The 26,722-nt window shown below is 35.5% G+C and overlaps 3 protein-coding genes across 3 annotated transcripts in view; 2 read left to right on the forward strand and 1 right to left on the reverse strand.

Annotated features, from left to right (window-relative positions):
• LOC134654134 (uncharacterized) overlaps positions 1-14,748 on the forward strand; it is a 42,166-nt gene extending 27,418 nt beyond the window's left edge. Inside the window, exons 3-7 of the mRNA XM_063509583.1 lie at positions 2,044-2,197; positions 5,691-6,977; positions 8,076-9,256; positions 9,810-10,779; positions 13,239-14,748. Of these exons, the coding sequence (XP_063365653.1) occupies positions 2,044-2,197; positions 5,691-6,977; positions 8,076-9,256; positions 9,810-10,779; positions 13,239-14,687 (5,041 nt within the window). The 3' untranslated portion in view covers positions 14,688-14,748. The remainder of the gene's footprint in view (positions 1-2,043; positions 2,198-5,690; positions 6,978-8,075; positions 9,257-9,809; positions 10,780-13,238) is intronic.
• A 3,539-nt stretch (positions 14,749-18,287) lies between these two features.
• LOC134654108 (SET and MYND domain-containing protein 4-like) lies at positions 18,288-20,487 on the reverse strand. The gene is made up of 2 exons (XM_063509535.1): positions 19,063-20,487; positions 18,288-18,740 (listed from the first exon to the last, which is right to left on the reverse strand). Exons 1-2 carry the CDS (start codon positions 20,475-20,477, stop codon positions 18,296-18,298), a joined length of 1,860 nt encoding a protein of 619 aa, XP_063365605.1. The 5' UTR covers positions 20,478-20,487; the 3' UTR covers positions 18,288-18,295.
• A 25-nt stretch (positions 20,488-20,512) lies between these two features.
• On the forward strand, positions 20,513-21,588 carry LOC134654109 (protein OSCP1). Its single transcript, XM_063509536.1, has 2 exons — positions 20,513-20,647; positions 20,744-21,588. The coding sequence occupies exons 1-2, from the start codon at positions 20,536-20,538 to the stop codon at positions 21,562-21,564; spliced, it is 933 nt and encodes a 310-aa protein (XP_063365606.1). The 5' UTR covers positions 20,513-20,535; the 3' UTR covers positions 21,565-21,588.
• Positions 21,589-26,722: the final 5,134 nt, after the last annotated feature.

The raw sequence follows: 26,722 nt of genomic DNA on the forward strand, positions 1-26,722 counted from the left end.
TCATGCCGTGGATGACTAATCTTGGTGGCATAAACTCCGAAGCCTTGACATGAAATCGACATCATCTAGAAATTATGGATACACTAAAATGCTAATTTATGTGACAGTGTCGTTTTGACACCGATTAAGGAGAACTATGAACATTCTATATATATAAAACCTTCCATAGACATTTAATACCTAACCCTGCTTGTATGCATTTATTTTTAGTGGTGTTCTTTCAACAGTTTCAGCAACTAGCAAAATTAAATAGGTAAATTCCTCATCAAAAATTACTTTAATATACAGGCTGGCCCAAAAATACGTTGACATTTTTCTTTACTGCGGCATAGGTATAATCGTTTGCATTTGCGCATTAAAGTTAAAAGAGAATATTTTCAAGATATTACGTTCATTCATTAGTTTTAAATAAATGTTTGTAGTTTTTATTTCTATAATAACATTTTGTAAACGTTTTGTAACAGACGTAAGCAAGAAAAATATTCCTAAAATTATTTGTCAACGTTGTTTTTGGTTAGCCTGTAATTACTATCATTAGGAATGACGGGTAGGTACCTACCGGAACTATGTCTCTTTGTTTTGTGACAGTACATTCTTGTAATTTACAACATACAGACCTAAGTTAGAAATGTATTAAAACATGTGCAAAATTTTAATTTCACATCCAGACTGTGCGAAATTGCCTAATCTCGTTTCACTGGCTCATGAGCAGAGCGCAGGTATTTCGTTGATGTTACGTTTAAGAATCCATTTTCTGGAAAAAGATACCTACGTTCCACTCGTTGTTTTCCTTTAAAAGATATTTTACTGGACAATGATAAATACTACAGAATTGTAGTACTGGTGTAACGTACCTAAAGCTGTAACATTTATTTGCGTAAGCATAAGTAATTACCAAAAAAATATTTAGATAAAATGACAACTTGACAAATATTTCGACTTTTGCAAAAATGCAAGACGACCAATTTTTCGCCAATACCGTACCTATACATAGGCAGGTATATATAGGTACATATAGGTCAGATATCTACATCGTAAAGTCGGAGTTCAATATCACATAGAGTCCGTTTTATCCGGTGTCCCGAGCGAATCCTACAAAATTCCTCTTTTATTTTATTTACCCTCCTCCAGGATTTGTAAATGTTTACTTTGTCTGCACAACATTGTCCTAGCTTCAATTCCATGACAATGAGAATAGGAAATATAAAGCTTCATTTAGAAAATTCTTAGCGTGAAAATGATAACCTCGATTTTGCCAATAATTTTAAGTCCTTTGTACCCTTGCTGCTGTTAAATAAATACCTAAAAACCATGGAACGACAGGAAGCTCGAGTACTAAGCCCCTACATCACAAACACTGTAACCTTGATTCACAACATCGAATTGTTCTTTAAATCACAATCCTCTTACTCCCTTTTCGAATGGAATGTACGGAATACCATTTGGATCGACTAATCCGCATCCAGGGATTTAAATGAAACTACGCTCGTATTTTAATTGCTCTTTAATCTAGACATTTCTATGCTTTCTATTTTAAAATGTTCCGCTATTTATTGACCCAAAAACAAAAATATTTTAACAAAGTAATGTGACTGCTGAACTACCTAATAAGTTGATAGTTAATATGTTCATGTTCAAGTGCAATTGTGCAAAATGGTCGCCCACACCTTATCTGTCACGATTATAAGTTTATTACTCACACTGCTGAGTGGACACCAGCCTCCCCAAGTGAGCAGAGGCAAAATACCGAGACAACGATAGGACTACATGTTGTTTGGAGGTTTCATATGAAACTTCAATAGTTAAGTGTGAAATAACGTAGGTAGATAAATGTAGAGCAAAACTATATTTTTTTAAGATCAGAGCACGTTGGCAGCAACTTTACCTAAGTTTCCCTTTCAACGCCCTGCGTCAAGTCTTATAAGTTCTGATCCCGTGTCATATTTCACCCTGTACTTATTCCCGTTCCAGTGTCTTCCTTCATTACGTCTTATAATTTCTGATCCCGTGTCATATTTCACCCTGTACTTATTCCCGTTTCAGTGTGAAGGAGGCACGACGCAAGGCGGCCTCGGGCGAGGGCCCGCCCGTGCTCTACCTCAACGCGGGTGACACCTATACAGGCACAGCTTGGTTCACTATCTACAAGTGGAAGATCGCCGCTGAGTTCATCAACGCTTTGCGGCCTGATGCTGTTGTAAGTATCTAAGGCTTATTTGGTCTTTTTTTTTGCTAGCCTATTAAGGTGTCCCACTGCTGGGCAAAGGCCTCTCCCCTTGTCTTCCACGACTCCCGACATAGCGCCTGCTCTGGCTAGTTACTGAGAAAGGTGTCTAGGTCGTCCCGCCATCTCCGTCATACATACTTAAAAAAAACGTTGTCTCTTCTATTCCCAAAAGTTAAGGATAGTGGAGCCCTAATTTTTGACGATCCTGGCGTAGTTTTTGGCTGTATATACATAGCAGAATAGTATTTTTTTTTTTCATTTGTTTCAATACTTAATGTTCTTAACTTTGGTACAGAAAAGAGAATATAGAACCTTGATTTGTGTAGTATATTATCCACGAATATATATATTTTTTATAATCTTATAATGGATTGACGTGACGTTACATTATTATAGTTGTTTTTTTTACCTACCATTATTTATATATTGTGTAGGTAAACACATGTTTAAAGTATTTTTGTGGCGTGAAGTAATTGTGTATTTAGCTGCTGTGTAGAGGAAGGAGCTATTATTTTCGTCAATTGTGTGTAACATTACGCTGTGATAACGCAAATGGTGACTGTTTACCGTGATTGTGGTGTTGTGACTTTGTGCGAACGCGATTACATTACAACGACATGTTTTTCATAGTCATTGCCATTTTCATAGCATGAACGTGCCCATCAATGGTGTACCTGGAGATTCTTTGAGATTACATTTTAACAAAGCGGATAAAGTAGTCAGACCTACACGTTCTTATTTAAGAGTTAATACTTTAGCTAGATTCTTAACTTACTTCAGGAAAATCTTATAATGATTATTACCGTAAAATGGGGCGAGTAGGCGCAAAACTGACATTCAAACCTCGATAACATTTTATTTTTACATATGCAAACTGAATGGTGTCATATAATAAGTGTTCCGGACGTTTGTATTTTAGTTTTTATTTTATTTTGGGTAATTTCATTTCATAACTTTGACGATAAACAGGAAAACCCACCTCACCCCGTAGTCCCTCGTATTTGGGGTGAGTTGGGTTTTCATACAAAGGTGATTTTGGAAGATTGTTGGATCGATTTTTTTTTTATTATGAGTATATTATGACTATAGCTCCATTTTAAATTGGAATACATTATTTTTGTAGCAGTAGCCTTATCTCATCCCCCTTTCAACCCTTCTCTCCCCATTCATAACCCAACTCTCCCCGCGACCCCTACTCACCCCATTTTACGGTAAATTACGGTTTTCATTAATACATATACGCTGAAGTACAAAGTAGTTTAGTTTTGGACAAGACGGAATATTTGTAATAGTCCCGTAATCTTCTCTACGGCTCATAATGAAATCCCAATTTTCATCAGCTTTTCTATGGATTTATTTTAATATACCTGGGGCCGCGTTACAAATAGACAACAAGTTACCAGGCAGAATTAAGTTTCAACGTATTTAGCTTAATTAGGTACTTTACATCTGTAAACCGCTCTCATAATGCACTATTTCCGTATGTGTATTTACTCCGGATATCCCGGGGCTTCCGTAAAATATGTATGTTTTTTCATTACTGTCTGGATTAAAAGCGCAGCGCGCTATTTTCCGGTCCGCACGTAATGAGGTTTGGCAGATCCGTGCGTTGGTAGAATTCACAGAATTATAGCAAAAATCAATACATAGAGCGGTTGCGTCACACCGCACTAGTATATATGCTGGTATATAAGCGTTGCGTTTAATTTAACTTTGCTTTATTCGCGGAATATTTTGTCAGCACTAAGCTGCTTAAATGGAAAAGGGCGTAGGTAAATTCTGGTTTAAACCAGTTATGCCCTTTTTAATCAAAGTCGGATCGTAATACGGCTGAGCGAAAGTTGAGCATGGAACCCACCGGCGCACCGTAAACACATTTCGTGTTACAATTTGTATTTTTAAAAGAATTGTCGTTCATTCGGTACTGTTCATTTTGTCAAGAGGATTCGGTCTGGTTTGATGGTCTTATTGTCAGCCCAAAAATAAAAGTAGGTATATATATTTAAAGATAAAGATAAAAATCTAAACTCCACCTATTGTAATATTACTTAGTCGCCATGCGAAAAGGAATGAATGGCTAACTCGACTTTGACTTAATACTCGTACTGTAAGACTAACTAGGTACGTGCGCAATATGATTTCATTACTTTGTGTGATCTTTACGTACTTAAGACTATTTAGCTGATAAGTATTACTTTCACCGATGCCGAAACGATCCAATCCCATGTATGTAGGTACCTGTAACACAGATAAACAAAATATGAATAATAAACCTACTCGTCGCTTCCTGATGACTGAAGTACGTGGCCATCACCGAGTAACCTATAGGTACAATCTATAAAAACTGATAGAAATCGGCCATGTGGATATATTAGATGCCAGGCGCCCAAAAAGACCCAGTCCTATACGTTGGTACGACAATGTCCAAAGATAGCCGAGATGCCGATTTCACCGGCCCTTTATGAAGCTGAAAACCACCAGTGAAGAAAGCTACCCTTACCCTACTAAATAAACCCGTTTTCGTTAAATTCAGATCCTCAGCACAGATTTAATAAGGAAGAGTCGAGTAGAGTTTCCCACATGTCTGAGGAACGACCATTAGTTAATCTGATGGGAAACCAGCCTCGAGCACCCATTCCATCTGACATTTTCCATCACAGCTATTTTATGTGCACAACCCATTTTTTACGATTTGGTGAAGGTCTTCTACATAAAAAGTATTCATATCATAAAAAGTATTTATAGGTAAGTATACAATTATTATACAGCAAGGTTTATGTAAAAGGTGTTAAACAATGTCAATATTTTTATCGCAGGATGTTTGTAGTTCCTGTAATAAGATTTTTATTAACAATGTTATCGTTTTATTTGCTCAGGGATTACCTAAGAATTCACACTGTGCCTTCCTAACTTAATAAGATATTTAATATTCTCCTTTGATAACTTAGACTAATTTATTTATACTTCAGACGCTTTCACCTCAAGAACACGATGGAGACAAAAACAATTAAATTATAAATTATAGGCATTACATAACCGAAGCTATTTTTATCCTAACATTAACCTAAGCTAATGGAATTAATTAATATAATACGACATTAAATTTCCTTTCACTCCTAGCAGAACATTCCTAACAAAAGTCATGCGGCCAAATAACGCACGTAAACTTTCATGCATCTCATATTGTATTTACCTATAAATGATACATGAAAATGGACGAAGTTTGATTGTATCATTGTTTGCAATGAAGTATAAAAGTTCTTAAGATAAAAATATATAAACAAAGTATAGGTAGATATAAAAACTTGCTTCGTCCATTTTTATGTATTTTATTTATTATGACTAACAAAATATTTCTTAAATTCCTTTACTACTGCTTACTAAACTTATTCATCACATTCTACTACTCCTATAACTCTAAGTTTATTGCTTCTGATTAACACACTAACATTTTATCTTTCAGTCACTGGGCACTAATGACATACAGGCCGCTTCTGACCATCTGTCCCCGTTCCTGAACGAAATCAAAACGAACATTCTAACCAGCAACGTATTCCCCAACGCCAAGGACAAAAAATTAGAAAAATCTGTAATTTTCGACATTAATGGAGTTAAAGTCGGCGTTATTGGTTATCTTACGCCAGATACCACCACCGTGCAAGACAAAAACATAGAATACATAAATGAAATCATAGCTGTCAAAGACGAAGTAGCCAATCTCAAAGCTCAGGATGTTAAAATTGTAATTGCGCTAGGTCACTCCGATAATAACATCGCTCAAGAAATTGCCAGAGATGTTGAAGGCATCGACTTGGTTATCAACGGCTATAGAAACCAATACCTTTGGAGTGGAAAATCCATAACCGGCGAGTTAGAAATCCTGAGGCAATCGTCCTCTCAAACTCAAGGATCCGGAAAAGTTGTCCCCGTTCTGCAATCTGTAGCTTACGACAAATACCTCGGTAGGATAAACATTAAAATCGATGAAAACGGCGATATTGAAGACATTCAAATAAACCCAATTCTTCTTGATAAATCAATTCCTCAAGATTCTGAGTCTGTTGAAATAATAAATAAATACTCTAACGAAGTTATGGCTTTAAATGATGAGGTTGTGGGTAATACAGCCGTAGTACTCGATGGTGATTTATGTGCGACGGAGGAATGTAATCTTGGTAACTTAATAGCAGATGCTATGGTCTACTATCATGCCCTGAGATTTGAAGGCGAACGTTGGACCGATGCACCCATAGCGATTATCCACAGCGGCGCCATAGATGATTCTATCGCGCCAGCAAACAGACCTGCTGCTGTCACAAGAGGAGATTTAATGTCAGCTTTGCCTACTGAAAGCAATGTTGTTGTGGTGGAAATTAACGGTACAGTTTTTAATCAGGTTCTTGAACAATCCGTCGCTGAATACAGCTTGCGCAATCCTACAGGAGCGTTTTTGCATTTCTCCGGTGTACGTGTCGTGTATGACTTGTCCAAAGAACCTGGCTCCCGGGTGGTCAGCGCGGTCGTTCGCTGCCACAACTGTTACTTGCCAACATTCTACATCATAGAGGACTTTAGGACGTATCCGATATTGATGCCAGCAGCTTTAGCTCGTGGTGAATATGGTTACGACATGCTCCGGGATTCGCCATTGGATATGTATGAGCATGATGAGTTGACAGCTGTGGCTGAATATATCAGCCTGCGTAGTCCAGTGTACCCTGAGGTGGCCGGTCGTATTAGTCTTCTCAATGTTGATGTCCTTGATGATTCAGCGTTTTCACTTACTTCGTGCTCTGCTATAACTTTCATAGCGGCTGTAACCGCTTCTATTCCAATTATGCAATAGTTATAGTATATGGCCTGAATAATAAAATGTATTTTTCAGTAAATGTTTAGTCTCTCATTTATTACCAAATTTATAATATAGTTCTTCTAGTATTTTTGGCCGTGTAGTGGTTAATATATTATGCTATTAGGTTTAATTAGATAGATAGACATATTTTATTTTGTATTAAGTACCTACTAGAAAACAACAAATCCATTCAGCCTGTAGGTTATTGAGAAGTTTTGTGTAAAATTTTGTTACTATACATTATTCTAAAGTAAGTCCATCTTTTAGTATTATCTGATTATGACATTTATTAAGCATGAAAAGTTTTTTATTTTATTTTATTAAGCTTTGCATGAAACATAAAAGAAGTCGTTGTATATAACTGACGAATATAACAATAAAACAACTCGCAGCTTTGTCGCATGAGGTCTAAATAGATATTTACAGTAATATATATCCCACTTTTCTACCTGTTCGATTATCAAAGGTAAAATATGACTATTACCTATATAACGAGTATTTTAGCGAGCTCGTACATGCTTAATTAAAGTTTAAAGTAGCAATCACTTTTTTAATTGCATGCAATACCTATGAAATCAGTAAGATAATACAATTAACCTAACGAAAGTCTCCTTTAATTTGCTACGTAGGTACTAAATGTCATTTATTAATAATGAAGTCGATTGGATAACTTTTATCACGACAATATATATTAAATTATATAGATCGCCAAAACTATTAACCCAAAATTCATTCACGGCTTTTAATAGGTATCTGTGTTTTGTGGCTACTTACTAGAGTTACTACTAACAAAGAAGGTAGGTATCTATATCTATTTAATTTTATACATAACTAACAAATTGTCCATGTAATCTTTTAAATCATTGTTCAATGTTCCCATAGAATTTAAAAATTCCATAAATAAAAACAAGTGAATGACGGTTGCATGATTGCTTACCAAATTATATACAGTAAGATTATTGAACATGACATAAGTAACTAGTTTTGCTGTTTCAGTCCCTCGGGAACCACGAACTGGATAACGGGGTTTCAGGCCTGACGCCGTTCATCGCCAATCTCACGTGCCCAGTGCTGGCTGCCAACCTCATCCTCGCTGAAGAGCCCTCGCTCCAAGCCGAGCCGAACCTCATGAACTCCGTCATTTTCAACGTCAACGGAACCAAAGTCGGAGTTATCGGATACCTAACACCAGACACTAAAGTTCTAGCTATTAGAAACGATGTCGAATACGTAGAAGAAACTGTTGCTATTAAACAAGAAGTAGCCAAACTTAAGAAAGAGGGTGTTAAAATATTAATTGCACTAGGCCATTCTGGTTTTACCAAGGATTTAGAAATAGCCAGGGAAGTTGAGGACATCGACTTGGTCATAGGCGGACACACAAATACTTTTTTGTGGAACGGGACTACTCCGGATGTAGAAGTAGCCGAAGGCCCTTATCCCACGCTGGTCAAACAGCGTTCGGGACGTCTAGTTCCAGCAGTACAAGCTTACGCTTACACAAAATATTTAGGAAAATTACATTTAGTTTTCAATGCTGACGGCGAAATTATCTCTTACGATGGTAACCCAGTTCTTTTAAATAGTTCAGTGCAACAAGACCCTGAAGTTTTAACTATCGTTAACCATTACCGTGGTGAAGTTTTGAAAATATCCGAAGTGGTAGTAGGGAACTCGTCAGTCATATTAGACGGGCATTCTTGTCGATTAAGGGAATGCAATCTAGGGAACTTCATCACTGATGCAATGGTTCATAAATATGCATCATTATACAAAGGCGTCGGCTGGACCGATGCTCCAATCGCTATCATGCAAGGAGGAGGAATAAGGGCTTCCGTAGCTCATGTAAATGTACCCACAGTGGTAACTAAAGGTGATTTACTGACAGTAATGCCGTTCGACGGAAATACTGTGAAAGTTAGTCTTAACGGTACTCTTGTCTGGAATATGCTCGAGCATGCCGTTGCGAGGTACAACCCCAAGCGTGCTCCCGGTCAATTCCTACAGATGTCGGGGCTTAGAGTAGAATATGACTTTAGGTATCCATCAGGAAAAAGAGTTGTAAAAGTTTCTGTGCGCTGCGGTATGTGCCCAATGCCTTCTTACTCAGTATTAAACAAAACTGCTATATACAAAATTCTTATGCCAGCATTCTTGACCACGGGAGGCGATGGATACGACATGTTCTATGGTAGGCCATCCCAGCCATTGTATTACGGTGAGCTAGCGGCGACCGTTGACTTTTTAAATAAAACTAGTCCAGTATATCCAGCTCTAGAAGGTCGAATCCAAATCCATCATGAAGACAAATTAAAAATAAATGCAGCAGTGGCCATGTCAATGTCCTTTTATTCCATTATCTCTGCTATTTTCATGTTAGGACTAGTGCAGTAATATTTAAAATTCTTGAATCCTCATACGAGCATTATTATTATGTTTAACAATTATTTATACGTCAGAAACCTGCAGTACCCCTGCAGTAGAAATTTATTACTAGGTATATGAAGTATACCTGAGTTTATACGAACAAATTATTTTTAATTATAAATATCCGTTTAACATAAAGTTGTTTTAACTAGTAGCGTAGATTGCCCTCATTGTAAATTACTTGTACCTTAGTTTCAACTTATTAGTCAATTACAGGTAATTGTATATTTTTACAAAATTGAACGCCGAAATATTTGTTTGTGTCAACCATAAGGTACAAACTGCTCATTTTTCTTTTTTGTTTCAGTCTCTTGGAAATCACGAATTCGACAATGGTGTTAATGGTCTAACCCCGTTCATTGAAAACTTAACTTGTCCAGTCCTAACTGCGAATATCGACTTGAATACCGTGCCAGAACTAGCGGCGGAAACTAACCTCAAGAAATCTATGATTATTGATATTGACGGCGTAGAAATAGGCATTGTAGGATATCTCACGCCCGATACCAAAGTGCTGGCAGTTCAAAATAACGTTGAATACATTGACGAAATAGTAGCCATCCGGGAAGAAGTAAAGAAATTACAAGAACAGAAAGTTCGTATCATTATTGCCCTGGGTCATTCTGGATATGTTAAAGACCTCGAAATAGCGAAAGAAGTAGAAGGTGTGGATTTAGTAATTGGAGGGCATACCAACACTTTTCTTTGGAACGGCACGACTCCTGATTCGGAAGAACCTCAAGGACCGTACCCAACCTACATTAAGCAGGCCTCAGGTCGCTCAGTGGCTGTGGTTCAAGCGTACGCTTATACAAAATATTTTGGTAAACTACTAATGACTTTTGATTCTAAAGGAGAAGCCATTAAAATCTCCGGCCGACCTATACTCCTGGATAACTCTATACCACAAGATCCAGACGTCATTAAAATTATTGAACGCTATAGAGACGATGTTTTAAACGTAGCTGATGAAGTTATAGGAAATACATCAGTTATACTTTCGGGTGAACATTGTAAATATCTCGAGTGCAATCTAGGAAATTTAATCACCGACGCAATGGTTTATCGTTACGCGACGCTCTATAAAGGAGAACATTGGACTGATGCTCCCATTGCTATCATCCAAGGTGGAGGAATCAGAGCATCGATATCCTACATGCATATGCCCGCAAATATTACCAAGGGAGATCTTCTAATTGTCATGCCGTTTGAAGGTAATTTAGTGACAGTGTCTATGCCTGGTAGTGTCATATTTCAAATGCTCGAACACTCTGTTTTCGATCTCACCAATTTACAAGATCATGGTGAATTTTTACAATTTTCTGGTATACACGTAGTATACGACTACAAAAGACCGCCGAAATCCAGAGTAATCGAAGCAAGAGCAAGATGCGGGGACTGCAAAATACCACAATATAAAAACATTAATAAAACCCAAACGTACAAAGTTATAATGCCGCAATTTCTATCCAATGGTGGCGACGGGTATTCCATGTTAGTGGGTCTACCAAAAACTACGTTACCTTACAATGAGCTACAATGCACGGAGTATTATCTACGGCACCGAAGTCCTGTTTATCCCCAAGTAGAAGGAAGACTTATCATACTTAATGAGAAAGCTATGTATCACAAAGATTCCTCTTCTAGCATTTCGGTCTCACTAAGTTTGATGTTATCCCTAGTAATTAATGTAATGATTTGTTCTTACTCTTATTTTTAAGTTGTGCTTAATAAGGCAATAACAACAGCCTACGGTTAGTTAAAAGCCTTATCGATAAGTAGATAATAAATGAAATTTTACGCTTAAAAATCCTCGGACCGGCGGGTTATTCCCACTAGTTACCACCAAGTTGTTATCAGTGGTAACTACTGGAAATTTTTTTCCCACCTTTTACCACTGGTAACTACTGGGAAAAATTATTCCCAGTAGTTACCACCAAAATTTTGTTAGAGTTAAATACTAATAAAAACAGTATAAAAATAGTATAGTATAAATATATAGTGATTTTGAATTACCTAATAAAATCACTTGAAAAATAATCTAAATGGATTATTAAATTTATCTTACATATTTTATAGTTTTTGTACTAGTACCGGTTAAACTGATTCAATATTCTTGGTCATGTTTAAGGCAGTTTACTAAAACACTAATCGACTTATAATTGTTTATTAAATCACTCTATATTTATACTATACTATTTTATACTGTTTTTATTAGTATTTAACTCTAACAACATTTTGGTGGTAACTACTGGGAATAAAAATTCCCAGTAGTTACCACTAAACCGACTTGGTGGTAACTACTGGGAATAATTTTTCCCAGTAGTTACCAGTGGTAAAAGGTGGGAAAAAAATTCCCAGTAGTTACCACTGGTAACAACTTGGTGGTAACTAGTGGGAATAACCCGGACCGGCTGGCAGTTCCCAGTTGTCTTTGTAGTGCGTACATAGTTGTAGAACTTCCATGTTCCAATTTATAGAATAATGCCCTACTTATAATATAAATCTTATATGTTGTGTTAATTGTATATTGTTAAGACTGTTAGTTAGTCTTGTATATTAAAATAATTCGAGCCGTCCTATTAGTGCAATATAAGAATGTACTTCGTCCTTCTGAAGTCAATTGTGTCTTAGATATAAACCAATTTGAAACTGATCGCAGAGCACCTATGGCCATTCTGATTCTGATTCCCACATCGGAAGTATTGTGTATATCCTGACGACTGGGTTTCCAAAATTGCCAGCTTAAATTTAACTCTTTCAAGTTGACAAAGAGTCAAAGGTTAATTGGGGCCTATGTACTTCGTGTAGGACGCCGGTCGTCAGGAGGATAGATAGACACTGGTCCCACGGCAAAATATCGGATTTTGATGTATTTGTGATTGTTGTATTTCTACGTATGGAGGGTTCAGCAGTATTAAAATGGTAAATCTCTAGATAGATATGTTAAAGAAGAACTGGTAGGTAGTACAATGCTAAAAGCATAAACTATATAAGAACCTCTGAGTTCAAGGAAAAACGACAATTGTCTATTTTCGACATTACCATGTAATTCACCGTCTGAATTTAGGTAATGATCCCTTTAATTATACCATGACTTTACATTTAAAATGGGAGCTTTATTGGGAGCTTCAAATTTTCCCTTTTCCTGAAAAATTATTGCAGTACTTAACAAGAACCTTGCAAAATAAACTGAAAACAAATAAGAATAAGATATTCTAATCGTTTTTTCCTGAACTCTTATTCTAATTATAAGATGATTATCATGACAAGAAGCATAATAGTTATTGTTTAATTAAATACATCGAATAAAGTTTTGAATGAGCATTAGAATATTTAGAATTAGCATTATATTCCTTAGTACAAAGTTATAAGACTATTTAATTTTAAGGTAAATAGTACAATCGCGAAATCTCTAAACTAATTAAGAAGTGCTCGAAAAAATTTAAAGATGTGTACACCTTAAACTAATTAATGAACATTAGGGGACTAACCGATTAATTTAATGACAACGATACATCTAAAAGACAATACCATAACAACTAATAACAAATTTTCTACTACAATAAGATCGAATAAATGGATTCAATTCCTGAATATTTTTTCTCATTTAACAATCTAAAACTTAACTGAAATCCGATTGAGGTGGGTTATTATTTATATGCAATGCAGTGACATGATATTAACCTAGGGTAAAAAACTATACTAATTCGTAACTCTTTTTTCTTGCAGTCACTCGGTAACCATGAGTTCGATGAAACCGTTGACGGACTAGTACCCTTCATTAAGAACATCTCATCGCCAGTGGTAGCAGCCAACCTTATACTCAACGACGTACCTGAATTGCAAGAAGTTAATAATCTATACGAAACTGTAGTGCTGGAGAAGAAAGGGGTTAAAATTGGTATAATAGGATACTTGACGCCAGAAACCAGTGTCCTTGCCCCTAAAAACAAAGTTCAGATAGAGGAAGAAATACAAGCCATCAAAAGAGAAGTATGTAAACTTAAGAAACAAGGTGTCAATATACTCATAGCTCTAGGTCATTCGGGATTCGTAAAAGATATAGCAATAGCAAAAAATGTCGAAGATCTGGACTTAGTCATCGGGGGACACTCGAACACTTTTCTTTGGAATGGAGGACTTACAGAAAAACCAGAAACACGAGAAGGCCCCTACCCAACGGTCGTAACGGATCCAAATGGCAGGAAAGTGCTGGTAGTGCAGGCTTACGCCTACACCAAATACATGGGGCGCTTACATCTGACTTTCAATTCAAACGGAGAAGTAACTGAGTACGATGGTTTACCAATACTATTGAACAAGAGTGTACCGGAAGACCCTGAAGTCTTAAACATAGTCAATAAATATCGGGAAAGCGTGTATAAAATAAGTAATGAAGTCGCTGGTACATCCAATATTACTCTAAACGGTAACTGCCGATTGAGGGAATGTAACTTAGGAAACATCATTACAGATATTTTGATAAATTATACAAAAATATATTACGGCGAAAATTACCCGGATGTACACATCGCTGTATGCCAGAGCGGTAGGATAAGAGTTTCGATAGACTATCCACAAAAACCTTTTAACATGACGAAAGGAGATTGGATAAATGTTTTACCATTTACAGATACTATGACAATTGTGAGTATGAACGGATCCATTTTAAGGAGTGCTTTGGAGCATTCGGTCGCTTTATGGCGACCGATCGATAGTGTCGGGCAATTTTTGCAATTTTCGGGAATGAAAGTAGTCTACGACTTATTAAAACCCGCGGGGTCCCGACTCGTTAACGCACACGCAATATGCTCTAACTGTGGCAACCCTGAATTAGCAGAAATAGAAGATAAATTTACATACAAGCTGATGATGCCTACTTTTCTAGCTGAAGGTGGAGATGCATTTAGTATGTTCGTTGGTTTACCCCAAGAGCCTGTACCCTACAACGAATTGACATGTATATACAAATATCTAAAAGAATATGGAACGATAAGCCCAGAAGTGTCGGATCGTATTACTTTATTACATGAAAAAGAAGCCATTGCCAAATTCATGAAGAGTTACAGTCAGACTGGCATGTTTCAGCCGTCAAGCGGGCACTCGATCCACTCAAGACTATACATAACATATGTTGCAATTTTATTTTTATGTAGACTCTTATCGCGGTTCCCGTGATTACCTCTTAGCATAAATTGTTTTGTCGACTACTACGAAACTTAACTCTATTATTTATTTGACAAATTATTTTCAAAAGGATCTCTTTTGTTTTCCAAAAAGTTTGAAGTCATAATGTATTGTTTGTCGGCATTTTCATTAGTCATAATTTGTTGGGTTTAGAAACGCGTTACTTTTCAGGATTGCCACAAAACAAACCTAACCTATCTATAGAATAACCTTACGAAAATCCTGAAAATTTAACGGTTTCAGTTTTAGGTCTAATGATAATATGACAAACAATACATTGTGACTTAAAACTTTATGTGAAACAAAGGGACCCCTTTTAGAAATATGTACCTATTTATTTTATAGTTAGATACAAGGATATATGTTTTTAATAAAAAAACGACTTTATTTTATAATTACAATTAAATAACTAAAATCATTGTTGTTGTGTGTTTTTAATATTAAAATACCATGTGAAACCACAGTTATCATCATTTATAGAAGCGAGGAGGAGGAAATAGGTAATCTCCGCGCGATTTTATTTTGTTTCATTTTGAAGGGTAGACATACTCAAGATGGCCGGTAAAACTGACTATAAAATCTAAATCGAAAGGCACAGGAGGTCACTAATGCGAAATGGGAATCAATGACGATCCGTGGACAATGAGCCCAGAATTGGAAGGCCGCATTATACACGAGAAAGAAGCCACCAGCATGATTATGAAGATTAATCACGAGCAATTTGTAGCCATCCAATGGTCTGTCAATCCAGTCAAATTTTTATGTGCCATAATCTTGCAATTAGGTTTATGTGGACTCTTATCGCAATTGCGTGATTAATTAAAAACCTCTTAAAATTCTACTTCACTACAAGTACATGCAATAAGTTCCTTAGGCGATATCTATGTATATCAGTACCTATATACCGTTTCCAACATATGTACTTATAAGTATATAATACCTATAATAAGTTATAATTAGTCATAAAGACTACTCGTACAGACAGACCTCAAAGCTGCTGGCGCTCATTATTGTCCTGGATCCATATTAGTTAAATATTAAATAACCTTATTTCATTATTTATATTTAGTGTTCACCTGCAGCACATCACAAACACACATCACTATTAACTACCTACATAAAATAGGAAAAGAAAACTTAGGAACATCGCTATATTTTCTGAGAAAATTTTACTAGCAACTGACATCTTACCTGACAGTTAGATACCTAGTTCATAAAAATTACTCTATGGATACTGCTGTTTCTTTAGAAGAAGCAAGCAAAGAGGTCAACTCATCATACAATATAGAGTCTGTTCGGAACCGAAAGAGAAGAGTCGTGGAATGTATTGGACTTGGAGGATATAATCAAACGGAGACGCCGTCTGTAATTTTCTGTACAAAACAGTCTGCCGATTTTTGCGGGGGAGGGGAACGTCAAATGTATGCGTAACGTAAAAATAGCCATGTCAGATAAACGTCAGTCCATACATTGTGTATGACCGTTGGCCGCCTATTTTCGACAGAGGGGAAAGCCTGTTAATGGCTACTCCGTTTAGTTGTATCCTCCAAGGTATTGGAGCCAAATTGGACCCCACACGTTCCACGACTCTTCTATTTCCGCACACGAATAACTTATTTCGAAGTTAACAATTATATTTATATGGACGAGACAGTAAGTTACATATATATATATATATATATATATATATAATACATAGAAAACACCCATGACTCAGGAACAATTGTGTTCATCCGGGAATCGAACCCAGGACCATCGGCTTCGCAGGCAGGTTCACGTCACTACCCACTAGGCCAGACCGGTCATCTTTACAATACATATGGTGTTACTTTACCGCACTAGTGCGATAAATAGCACATTATGTACGTAACTAAAGTGTCATTCAATAGAACTTGCTAACTATGTAAACAAACCGCCATACTAAAATTGACACTGAATGTCAATTTACTAGTAACTTTTGTTTACATAGTTAGCAAGTTCTATTGAATGACACTACGTCGAAAATTGATAGGGCTATAAGTATGTACCTACTCTAAAAAGTTGTGTCGATACATGTGCGAATAAGTCGCGTCATCTGTATCAATACATTGAAGTCGATTTTATTCGATTAATTAATCTTAAAAATACTAATTCTAAATAATAACAGTACCTATTATTTAGACCAGAGGGAAAGTAAAGTACCAACCATTCAACCGAATTTAATAAACGAGATTTAACCGCCAATAAACCCCATGTGCCTTTTTAATTCGAAAATATTTTTTGATTAGATATATTTCAGTTCTCTATTTCTCTTTCATATTTAATTCGGTGCCTTCTACTTGTCTCTGATTATATTTAACAAAAATAAAACATTTTCACAGCGCCCTCTGAATCTAAGATAGTAAACTCAACAGTTTAGTATTTTTATTACGTGATTGTTATACATTTTGTTGGTATGATTAGGGAACTACGTTTTAGCAGTGGGATAAATATTAAATGCAAACAGTGTCAATCAACTTCAAAATTATATTAATTATAAAAAGTAACAAAACCATAAAATTAACTTAATTACCTTTAAACTTGTGAATCGAACGGAACAAGAAAAATGCAACTCTGAACCAAATGTTTTTGAAGTGAAAACTTCTTTAGCGGCGCTGTGCACTTTTTGAGGTGGGGAAAAAATGTTAAACTCGCGACAGATCACGTGACCTGATCGAAAAACTGTTACGTCATTGAGTTTTTCTTTATTGATTTAAATGCCATCTAGTGAGTTTCCCTCTAACTGGTATTAACATAACTCGAGTACTAACAGTGATATTCTTAGGGGTTTCAAGTAATGCGACGAAATAACGCTAGATGGCGTTAACCTCAATTATACATAGTGCTGCAGATATTTTGCAATAGTGATTGAGTTTTCACTTCTGCCGGCACTCCCTGAGTGCAACCCGTTGTTTTTATTTTTAATTACATTGAAGTAATTAGTACTATGGACTGGTAGAACCGTGGACCGTACGAGTATGGATGGCAATTACGGCTGTTATGCAATATACTGTAGTATTAACAACTGTATCTAAAGGCTTGATTGTTTACAAACACAACGTTCTTGATTGGGCTCACACATATTTATATATTTATATTTGTTTTGCTTTCACTGTATTTGAGTTTTACTTCTTTCAATTTATAATTTGTTAATGTTTGCGAATTGGTAAACTACTGTAAGCTTATATGTGAGAAATAAATGGTATTGTAATGTATTGTATTGTATATAATCCAAAACGATGGCAGAAGTAAAGTCAGCAATCAGCAATCCATGACCGTGACATAATTATACAGTTTAATCACTAATGAATTGCAGCCTTAAAAATTATATCTCTCTTCATAATAATTTACTTACTAAACAACAATAAGATATTTTTGATAATATCAAAGGCATTTTCTTTTTCTTACTTCCTACTATAAATTTATAAAAATAAGTATATGTTTACACTCAAATAATGCAACACTTTTTGATTGCTTACCGATGGCACAACTTGTCTCATCAATCACCAATGTTAATTAGGTATATATTTTAAAAACAGCAAAAACTCTATAAGTCGCCAGTATACCTACCCTTTTTTATATTAGCTTGAAAAATATGTGCGCTTCAAAAATTTGTTAATACAACAATTCTTATTAATTTGAGCGTCCCATTCAACAAGTCTACTATATCCATAAGGCACTAGTCCACCAAAGATAGCAAGGCACTGTTTAAGCGTTTCTTGGCACTCTGCTAGTTCTATGTTAGGGGCAAAGGTGTCCAACACCTCAGTCAACTCGCAGAGAGGCTTAAAAATGTTTACTGCCGTATTTACATCTCCTTTCTGTAGTTTATCTATAATAGCGATATTTAAAAGTTGTTCCTTGCGCAGGACAACGTTTGCTGGGACTTTTGTCTTACTGAATGACATCTTCATAGTGTGGTAAGTGGGCCAATTATTGACACAAGCCTCGCAAACGCATTTGAATTTGTATTGGAATTTGAGATTCGCTTGCCGCGCCTTCAGATCTTGGAGAGCGTGGTGTGATCTGAAATTTGATAATAGAAATGATTAATAATCATTTAAAAAAATACTTGTACATAATGTTAGCTAGTAGAGCGTGTGAATAAACTGTAGTGTAGTATGGGCGTAAAAGACAAATGTTTATTCATTTTGATTTGATTTAAGTATGTAAAAAAGAATTGTTAAGATTAGGTAGCAAAATTTTATTTTTTCAACAGGGACAACTAATAACAAACACTGTTAAAAAGTTTCACTAGATGGCATCAGTGAGCTATGAGTCAGTCATTATCAGTTACTATAAACCTGTCTATGAAAAAAAATATACATCTCAAGTAATCTCAACTTACCCATAGTTATCAAAAATTTGTGTTCCCTTCTTGATTGGCCGGAGAGCAAACAAAGTCATCTTCCCAGAGCCCAGTTTACTGAACCGCACCACATTGGGAGCACAAGAATGATTAAGAAGACTGTGGAAGGCATACGGAGCACTCGCTATACTCAACTCTTCAACAAAATTGCCCTCCGCATTCTCAATGTTCGAACTCAAACCATGCATATTTGTAGCACTTGTCATAATATGCAGCAGTAACAAATCAGACACACATCTACGGGCTTTCTCATTATTATTGAGAAAAGGTGTTTTGCCAGACAAAAATTTCAAAAAAACCGCAGCAGTGACAGCTTTTTGAAACACATCAGAATTGGATCGCCTCTCAATATTTGTAGCTAATGTATGTATAGATGCATAATATTTTGAATCATAAATCCACTTATCATCTTCTAAAATGCAACCTCTATTTTCTGAATTTAATCTTGATTCAGCATCTTCAATGGTCTTGAACAGACTTTCCCAATCTGTATGGTCATTGCGGGCTTTTATAGTAGTTCTCAATGCAAGCAATTCCAATTTTGTAAATTGCAAATCAATAAGAGCAGCCATTAATGGACATTCAATAGAGTGATAGTCCTTTTCTGCTCTATTCTTACATTCTTCGCTACAGAATAAAGTAAAACAACAATTACCACAAGGAATGAGATTCATGTCTCTTGACAAACAATAGCTGCAGCTGAATAAGTATTCATTTTTTTGCAACAAAATAAAATATGGATTTTCTTCGACTAACACTTCTCCAACTTTTATATCCTCTCGGGCAATGACATGCCTCCCCATCTCTGAACTGTATGCCACTTGAAGTTTGTTACTAGCGCACAAATATGTGCTGTCTCTTGGACTTTTTAATTTTGTTATTTCATCAATTTCCTGAGATCTTTCAGAAATTGAACTTTTCAAGTTATTCAAATCTAATTTAAGGCACTCTTCACAAGACTTTTGTCTTTTAACAAGCTTCTCATGTAACTTTTCTGGGTAATTTAAAGTTAGTACCATTTTAATATCTTTTAGGCATTCCTTAAATTTTTTTAAAGAGAAAAATACAGCTGATCTGTTCGACAAAGCTAATGCATAATCATCTGAGCTTGTTGGAGCATGGAGCAAGGACAAGTTGTAGTATTGCCAGGCCTCAAAGTCCTGAGATTTCTTGAAACACTCGTTGCCACGGTTACGGTAGTATAAAGACAAATCAGTTGACTTATTAACCTCAAGTGGTTCTGGGAAGGCATTTAAATCACTAATAACATCATAAACTTGCAGAACTCTGTCTGCATTTGTTTTACAAGTTAACAGTTTCTCAGATATTTTTTTTACTTTGTCTTGTAAAGTTAACTTTTGAATTATACCTTCGTAACAAGAATCTATACTCATTTTGACAAGTATTGATTAATTAAGTGCAGAAAAAGTGATCTACTTCTTCACAGCAGCAATGTCTCACTTTGCAACACCTTTTATTACTGTAAACTTAGGCTGTGAGATGATTTATGTCATTGAACAAAGATTAAAGGCCCAAAATATTGCAGCAGAGAAGTCCGAAAGAGGTTAGTTTGCAGAACTGAAACAAAAGTAGAAGCGAGCTTCTAAAATATATCTTCATTTGTTTCATAAGTAAAACAGTTTATAATTTTACGTTACAGTACTCACCGACGTAGTGACAGTGCTGCTACACCCAACACTTTTAGAAGAGCTATTTATACCGCAGCCGGTCGCAACACATGCCGTTTTAAAGCAACTTCTTCAGGATATCTCGGCCACGTCTATTATGAAATTAGACGATTATTCCATGAGCAAATTATGGGATTTAATGACTATGATATACAAATGGCAATTATCAGTGGCTACAAATCAAAACATTTTTGACATTACCCGGCGACATTTAAAAAGTGTTGCCATATTAATGCCTAAAAATTTCCCGAAATGCATCATCGAGCATACCATGAGGAAATTTGAGACACTGGCTCAACGTTTTACAGACGATGACTATAAATGTTTAAGCAACACTCTCATACTTTGGTTTTCCGAATACCATACAAAAATATCCGTTTTGCTAAGATTGGGATTGCAAAGAAAGGATGGGACATTCAATTTGCCGTCAACAATAAGTCCAAATATAATTAATAACTTAGGGGAAAATATTTATAAGTATGATAATAAGAAGAACTCTGTCGAGGAATATGAAAGTCGATATGCTGACACTCATGAGATTAGTTGTCTTTTAGGACCTATAGAAAAAGTGTCTACCGTAAAAGCCAAGGTTGAGTTACAGCTACCAATAGAACTGTACAATAAAGAATCTCAGAAGAAAACCATTGAAATAAATCGAGATACTCAATTTGAATCTATTGTTATGACTCAAATCAGAAACAAAACTACTGATCTTAATTTCGTCCCTGATATACCAAAATCCCCTCATGAAGATTTATTAGAAATGATGGACAAATTAGATTTAGATGAATAAGTTAATAAAAACACACTTTTAAGTAGGTACGTACCTGGAGTAAGGACCTAGGCTAAGTACCTACCGTCTGATAACTAAGAAACTTTTTTTTTATCAAAGATAAGTATAAATTAACTACATTAAGTTTTAATTACTTATTAAAGAAAATTTTAATAATCATTAATTACGTATTTTATTTTGATATACCTATCGTCTAATTTAATCTAAACTGACTTTCGCATTACTACAAAGGAATAGCCGGATGGATAAAAAATCCACCCAATTTCTTGTAATAAGACAAAATAATTTACAACACATTTGTATAAATTATTATTTCTCTATCATGATAAAATGTATAAGTAAAGGTGCAATGTATTGAAATAGACGAGTATAGCCTTTAGCTAATTTTCAAAAACTTGAATATGCCGTAAACTTTATTCACTGGCAACATTTAGGAAAAAAATGTATGTACCTATTTGCGAGACTGTTTGCGAGACACTTTGAGGGACACAAACTTCTCTATGGTCAGGGACTTCCCTTGCTGATATTTTTAGTTATTTAAAGATTATTCTCGAGTATGATATACTGTTGCATGTGGTGTAAAATTACGGCTATTTTCGTTTCGCAGACGGGTCCTTTGGCAGTGGAACGTTTGGCAGAATTTTATTACCCTAAATTGACCCTATAACTAGGGTTGCCTTACGTCCCGTATATACGGGACTGTCACCGTATTTAAGTATCACGTCCCGTATTTTTACTGGTCCCATTTTTGTCCCGTATTTTGTCGACCGGTGTAGTGGGTAGTGACCCTGCCTATGAAGAGTATGAAACCGATGGTCCCGGGTTCGAATCCTGGTAAGGGCATTTATTTGTGTGGTGATACAGATATTTGTTCCTGCGTCATGGTTGTTTTCTACGTACTTATTTAAGTATTTATTTATATACATATTATATATATCGTTGTCCGAGTACCCATAACACAAGCCTTCTTGAGCTTACCGTGGCGCTTAGTCAATTTGTGTAAAAACGTCCTATAATATTTATTTATTTATTAATAGCGTTCTAGAACAGGCCTCTCCAAACCCCAGATCCAAACAGCAGAAACCAGATACCCCCCCCCCCCCCTCGGTGGCCCGCGCGAAAGTTTCTGAGGCGCAATATGGCCCTAGAATACCACTGTCCCTTATCAGTTCCGACTAATTATGACAACCCTACTTATAACCGTATGTTCGCCTAAATAGTGTTTACTTTTAAGACTTTTAAGTTTATAATTAAAATGTATATGTATTTATTAAGTCTTTAAGGTATTTGTAATATGGGCCGTGTTGCCTGATTTAAATTTTAAATAAATAAATAAATTACACAGAGGACTGAGGAGTCGTTTTCAACTGGCAGAGCATGTGAATTGATAATCTGCTAAAAATTGGTCAGGGATCATTAGGTGTACCTACCCGTTGCATGCAAAGTAAGCTGGAGCGATAACTTGAGGTAAGTTATCGCTCCATAAAAAGCTTGCATAAAAACTTGTTTGCAGGGGGGTCAGTTATCTCTGCAGCTTGCTGTACAAATGTACATGCATAATAGTACAAAAGTAAACTTTCACACAATACAATATTTAATGAAGTGTGGTTTCAGTTATGGTTCTAGAAAAAAAAGACTTGCATAATGAAAAATACCTTTATTTCTTACTCACTTACGATTACAACATTTACAACCTATGAGAATTATGACAATGTCCCTCTATACTGAGTATAGATAACAAACACAAATTTTTCATCACTTTTTATTACCAAAATGTTAAATTACAACATTATAAAAGTCAACATATCCTTTGGCATTTTCGTTTAGCGTTTACATATAAAAATGTGTGTTTGTACTCACCTCCAACTAAATGTTAACAATCTTACTAAAATTATTTTATTTTAAGCTGGACTTCCGAGCAAAGCAGCTCTGTCGCAACGGCCGCTGCGTCAGAACCGCTGCGTCAGTGCCGCAGCGGTAACTGACGCAGATACACATCCGAGCGGCGCGATTCCGGCGACAGTCGCAGTTGTTATTCCATTGGTGGACATGTTGGTATATGATGAACCGATCAATTATGAAAATATTATTATAAGAGGAGGATGACGATCTTTTGCTTCGCTTTTATTATAGTATGGAGTATGGAGCGAAGCCTACCCAACTCAATTTTCAAAAGTAGAAAAGATGAAGGCACTAGCATCTTGATAAATAAAAACTATTTAAACGAGAACAATGAAAAATTCAGGAGCTTTTGTCAGTTATTTTATCGACGGTACAGGACGAACTTGCGCCAAAAACATCAAGAAACTACGAGCGATAGTAGCGACTGCGCGACAGTGCTTGCGCAGACATAGCACGGCCGCTATCGCCGAGCGATACTGACGCGGCGGCACTGTCGCTGCGACAGTGACGCTGCGCTCGGAAGTAAGTTCATACATTTCCATACTGCATAATACTGTCGCTCTGTCGCCGCGTCAGTGTCGCTGCGTTAGTGACGCCGGAGCCGCTTTCCTCGGAAGTCTACCTTTAATCAAGCTAACAGTGACAGCCCAATAATTGCTGACGTGCACGTGCACTATCATGTTGGAGCCGTGCACGCACATGTCAGGCAACCTTTATACGTATAGCTCATTAAGTGCCTTTGGTGTATGTAGAAGTGTTTTAAACACAAGTTAATATTCCATATGTTCTTAACATAACTACATACAGGAGAGGCACCTCTAGTTTTATAACATAATTAATTATAGCGTGAACTAAAACAAGCTTTCGTCTTATCTTAATACATAGACCAATAGCATAATGAAAATGACTAAAACCTTAGAAAGTAATTTTTTAAGTTTGAACCTTCGGTAACAAAATTACGTAGTAGGTATAGATTTTTTTTAACTTTTAAGATTTACATCACTTTTACTAAACTAGGGTTTCGATACTTTCGATTGATCTATAGCTCTATACTATAGATTTTATAGTATCGTGACGCCAAGCGTCACTATTCTAGTCATATAGCCGTGTTACAATGTCTCTTTCTGTATATGTATGTAGATAAACAAAAGAGTATTTATACTGCTTCCCATCTTACACAAACTTACGACAAAACTGATATGAATATATCTGCCGATTGTTCATTCTATTATCAACCCTATTTCCCTTAGCAAGTAGATCTAAAATGAAATACTGTTACAATATTAATCCCCTTAAGTTAAATTTAGTTTGTAGTTATTTATTTTAGTTATTCGTTATTAGTTATTAGTTATTTAGTTTAGTTATTTAGTTTTTATTTTTATTTTATTTTTTATTTTAAAACATTTTGAATCTTACGAATTAGGCAAAAAGGTTGAAAGTACAATGAACATTCGATATGATTTTACCCAATTTATTGGCAGTAGTAATTTGCATATGCGGTTAAAAAGTCCAATAAATTAGTGAAAAGGCTCACCTTCAAAAGGATGTAATATACAATGTGAAACAACTTTTTACCAAGCACAAAACTATAAAAAGCAGCATGACAGAATGAGACAAGTTGCCCTTCATATTAAACAAATAAGCGAACTTACATGCGAGTTTAATTAATTAGCCGACTACTAAGGTTTCGATTACTAATTCAATCGTCCACTCGATATATCGCTTACCAAATACCGCAATTTAACGTAACTCGCATGCGAGATTTCTCTAAATGAGCTTTGATTAAATACAAAACATAAATCTATGAAATAAAAGTATTAAGTACAAACCAGTAGAAATACATTAAAATAATTAAGCCTACAAGAGCTGAACATCACAAGTATCACAACATATACTACAAATTAAAAATTGTGGCCATTATTACAACCCATTCATTCAATATAATTATATGGGTGAGTTGAATGTATTGTTGTTTCTTTGCGGAATGCTTTGATAAAGTGAAAAGAACGCAATGAAAATACATATGGATTTAAAATAAAACAGATACAGTAGTAAGTATATTTATTTCGCAAGACGTATCTAATGAAAACCCAAAATTTTTTTAACCATAAGAGAGATATGTTACATTTTTACAAACTTCCTTGTGTAAGATGTTATAATTTTCTAAAATACATAGTTAATTTAATATTTACGGTCATTGTTATATCCATTGTGTTTTAAGACTTATAAGTGAAGAGCTGCCGAGAGTATAAATACTCCGTCATTTTTCATAGATTATTTTGTTAACCCTTAAATGCATAGTGATGCATTTATACACACAACATAAACATCAAATGTTATGCATTATTAAACAAATTCTATTTGTTCTTGTATATTATTTCAATAGTAAAACTAATAAATTTTCCGAATCATTACATAAATTTACGCAGTATTTTAATTTATAAAAATTACATTTGTTTAAATAGACGGAATGTCGGAAAACTTGGAAAAACCTGGAAGTTGATGATTTTTAGTATGTCATTTTGGGCAGATTTTTCGGGGTTTGTAATTATTTTATATTTAAAAACTTTATCATAGGTATATCACAAATAGTGTACCTTTCTAATGGTAGTAAAAAATTTCATATATCTATTACTGAAAATTACATATTTACATAAATATGATTTAGCCAATTCAACTTCTAACACTGATTTCGCAGTGAAAATCGAAGTTATATTATTTTTAACTATTTTTCCTAGAATCGGCAAACAATTATGTGATACATATATTAATTTCGGGTAAAAAGAAAAAGTCATGCATTTAAGGGTTAAGAATACCTATAGAAAGATTCAGATCATTTTAAATATTTACAACCAGTGTATCTATCGGCAGCATACACATTATTAGTAGAGTCATTAATTATTATTTTTAATTTGCTATACCTACCTACTCTTTTAAATGTCAAACCAAATTTCACAATTCAATGGCGTTCGGTGTTATATACAAAAATACATGTCAAAAAATTAAGGAACACAATAAATCTATTTACAAAACATACATACATCGAAACAATACAGGAGGGGCAAACCAAGGCAGCGGTGGCGTAATGTCATCGCCAAAGATTTACACGCCTGTGGGTTGGCAGAAACCGATGTCCGGGATAGAGCAAAGCGGAAAGAGAAAAGTAGGAAAGCGGACCCCGTCACAGTACGGGACAAGCGCTAGGAGGATGATGATGAAGCCGACCAGCTGTTTGTGATGCTAATGTGCGTATCCC

Source organism: Cydia amplana, chromosome 14 (genome assembly GCF_948474715.1).
Source record: "Cydia amplana chromosome 14, ilCydAmpl1.1, whole genome shotgun sequence".
Taxonomy (NCBI): Eukaryota; Metazoa; Arthropoda; class Insecta; order Lepidoptera; family Tortricidae; genus Cydia; species Cydia amplana.

Excerpts from the sequence above, each read along its gene's own strand:
- LOC134654108 (XM_063509535.1), bottom strand. The coding sequence starts at position 20,477 with ATGAGTATAGATTCTTGTTACGAAGGTATAATTCAAAAGTTAACTTTA. Across the intron at positions 18,741-19,062 it reads CAAATTTTTGATAACTATGG|ATCACACCACGCTCTCCAAG; the intron begins GTAAGTTGAGAT and ends ATCAAATTTCAG.
- LOC134654109 (XM_063509536.1), top strand. The coding sequence starts at position 20,536 with ATGTCTCACTTTGCAACACCTTTTATTACTGTAAACTTAGGCTGTGAG. Across the intron at positions 20,648-20,743 it reads AGCAGAGAAGTCCGAAAGAG|TACTCACCGACGTAGTGACA; the intron begins GTTAGTTTGCAG and ends TTTACGTTACAG.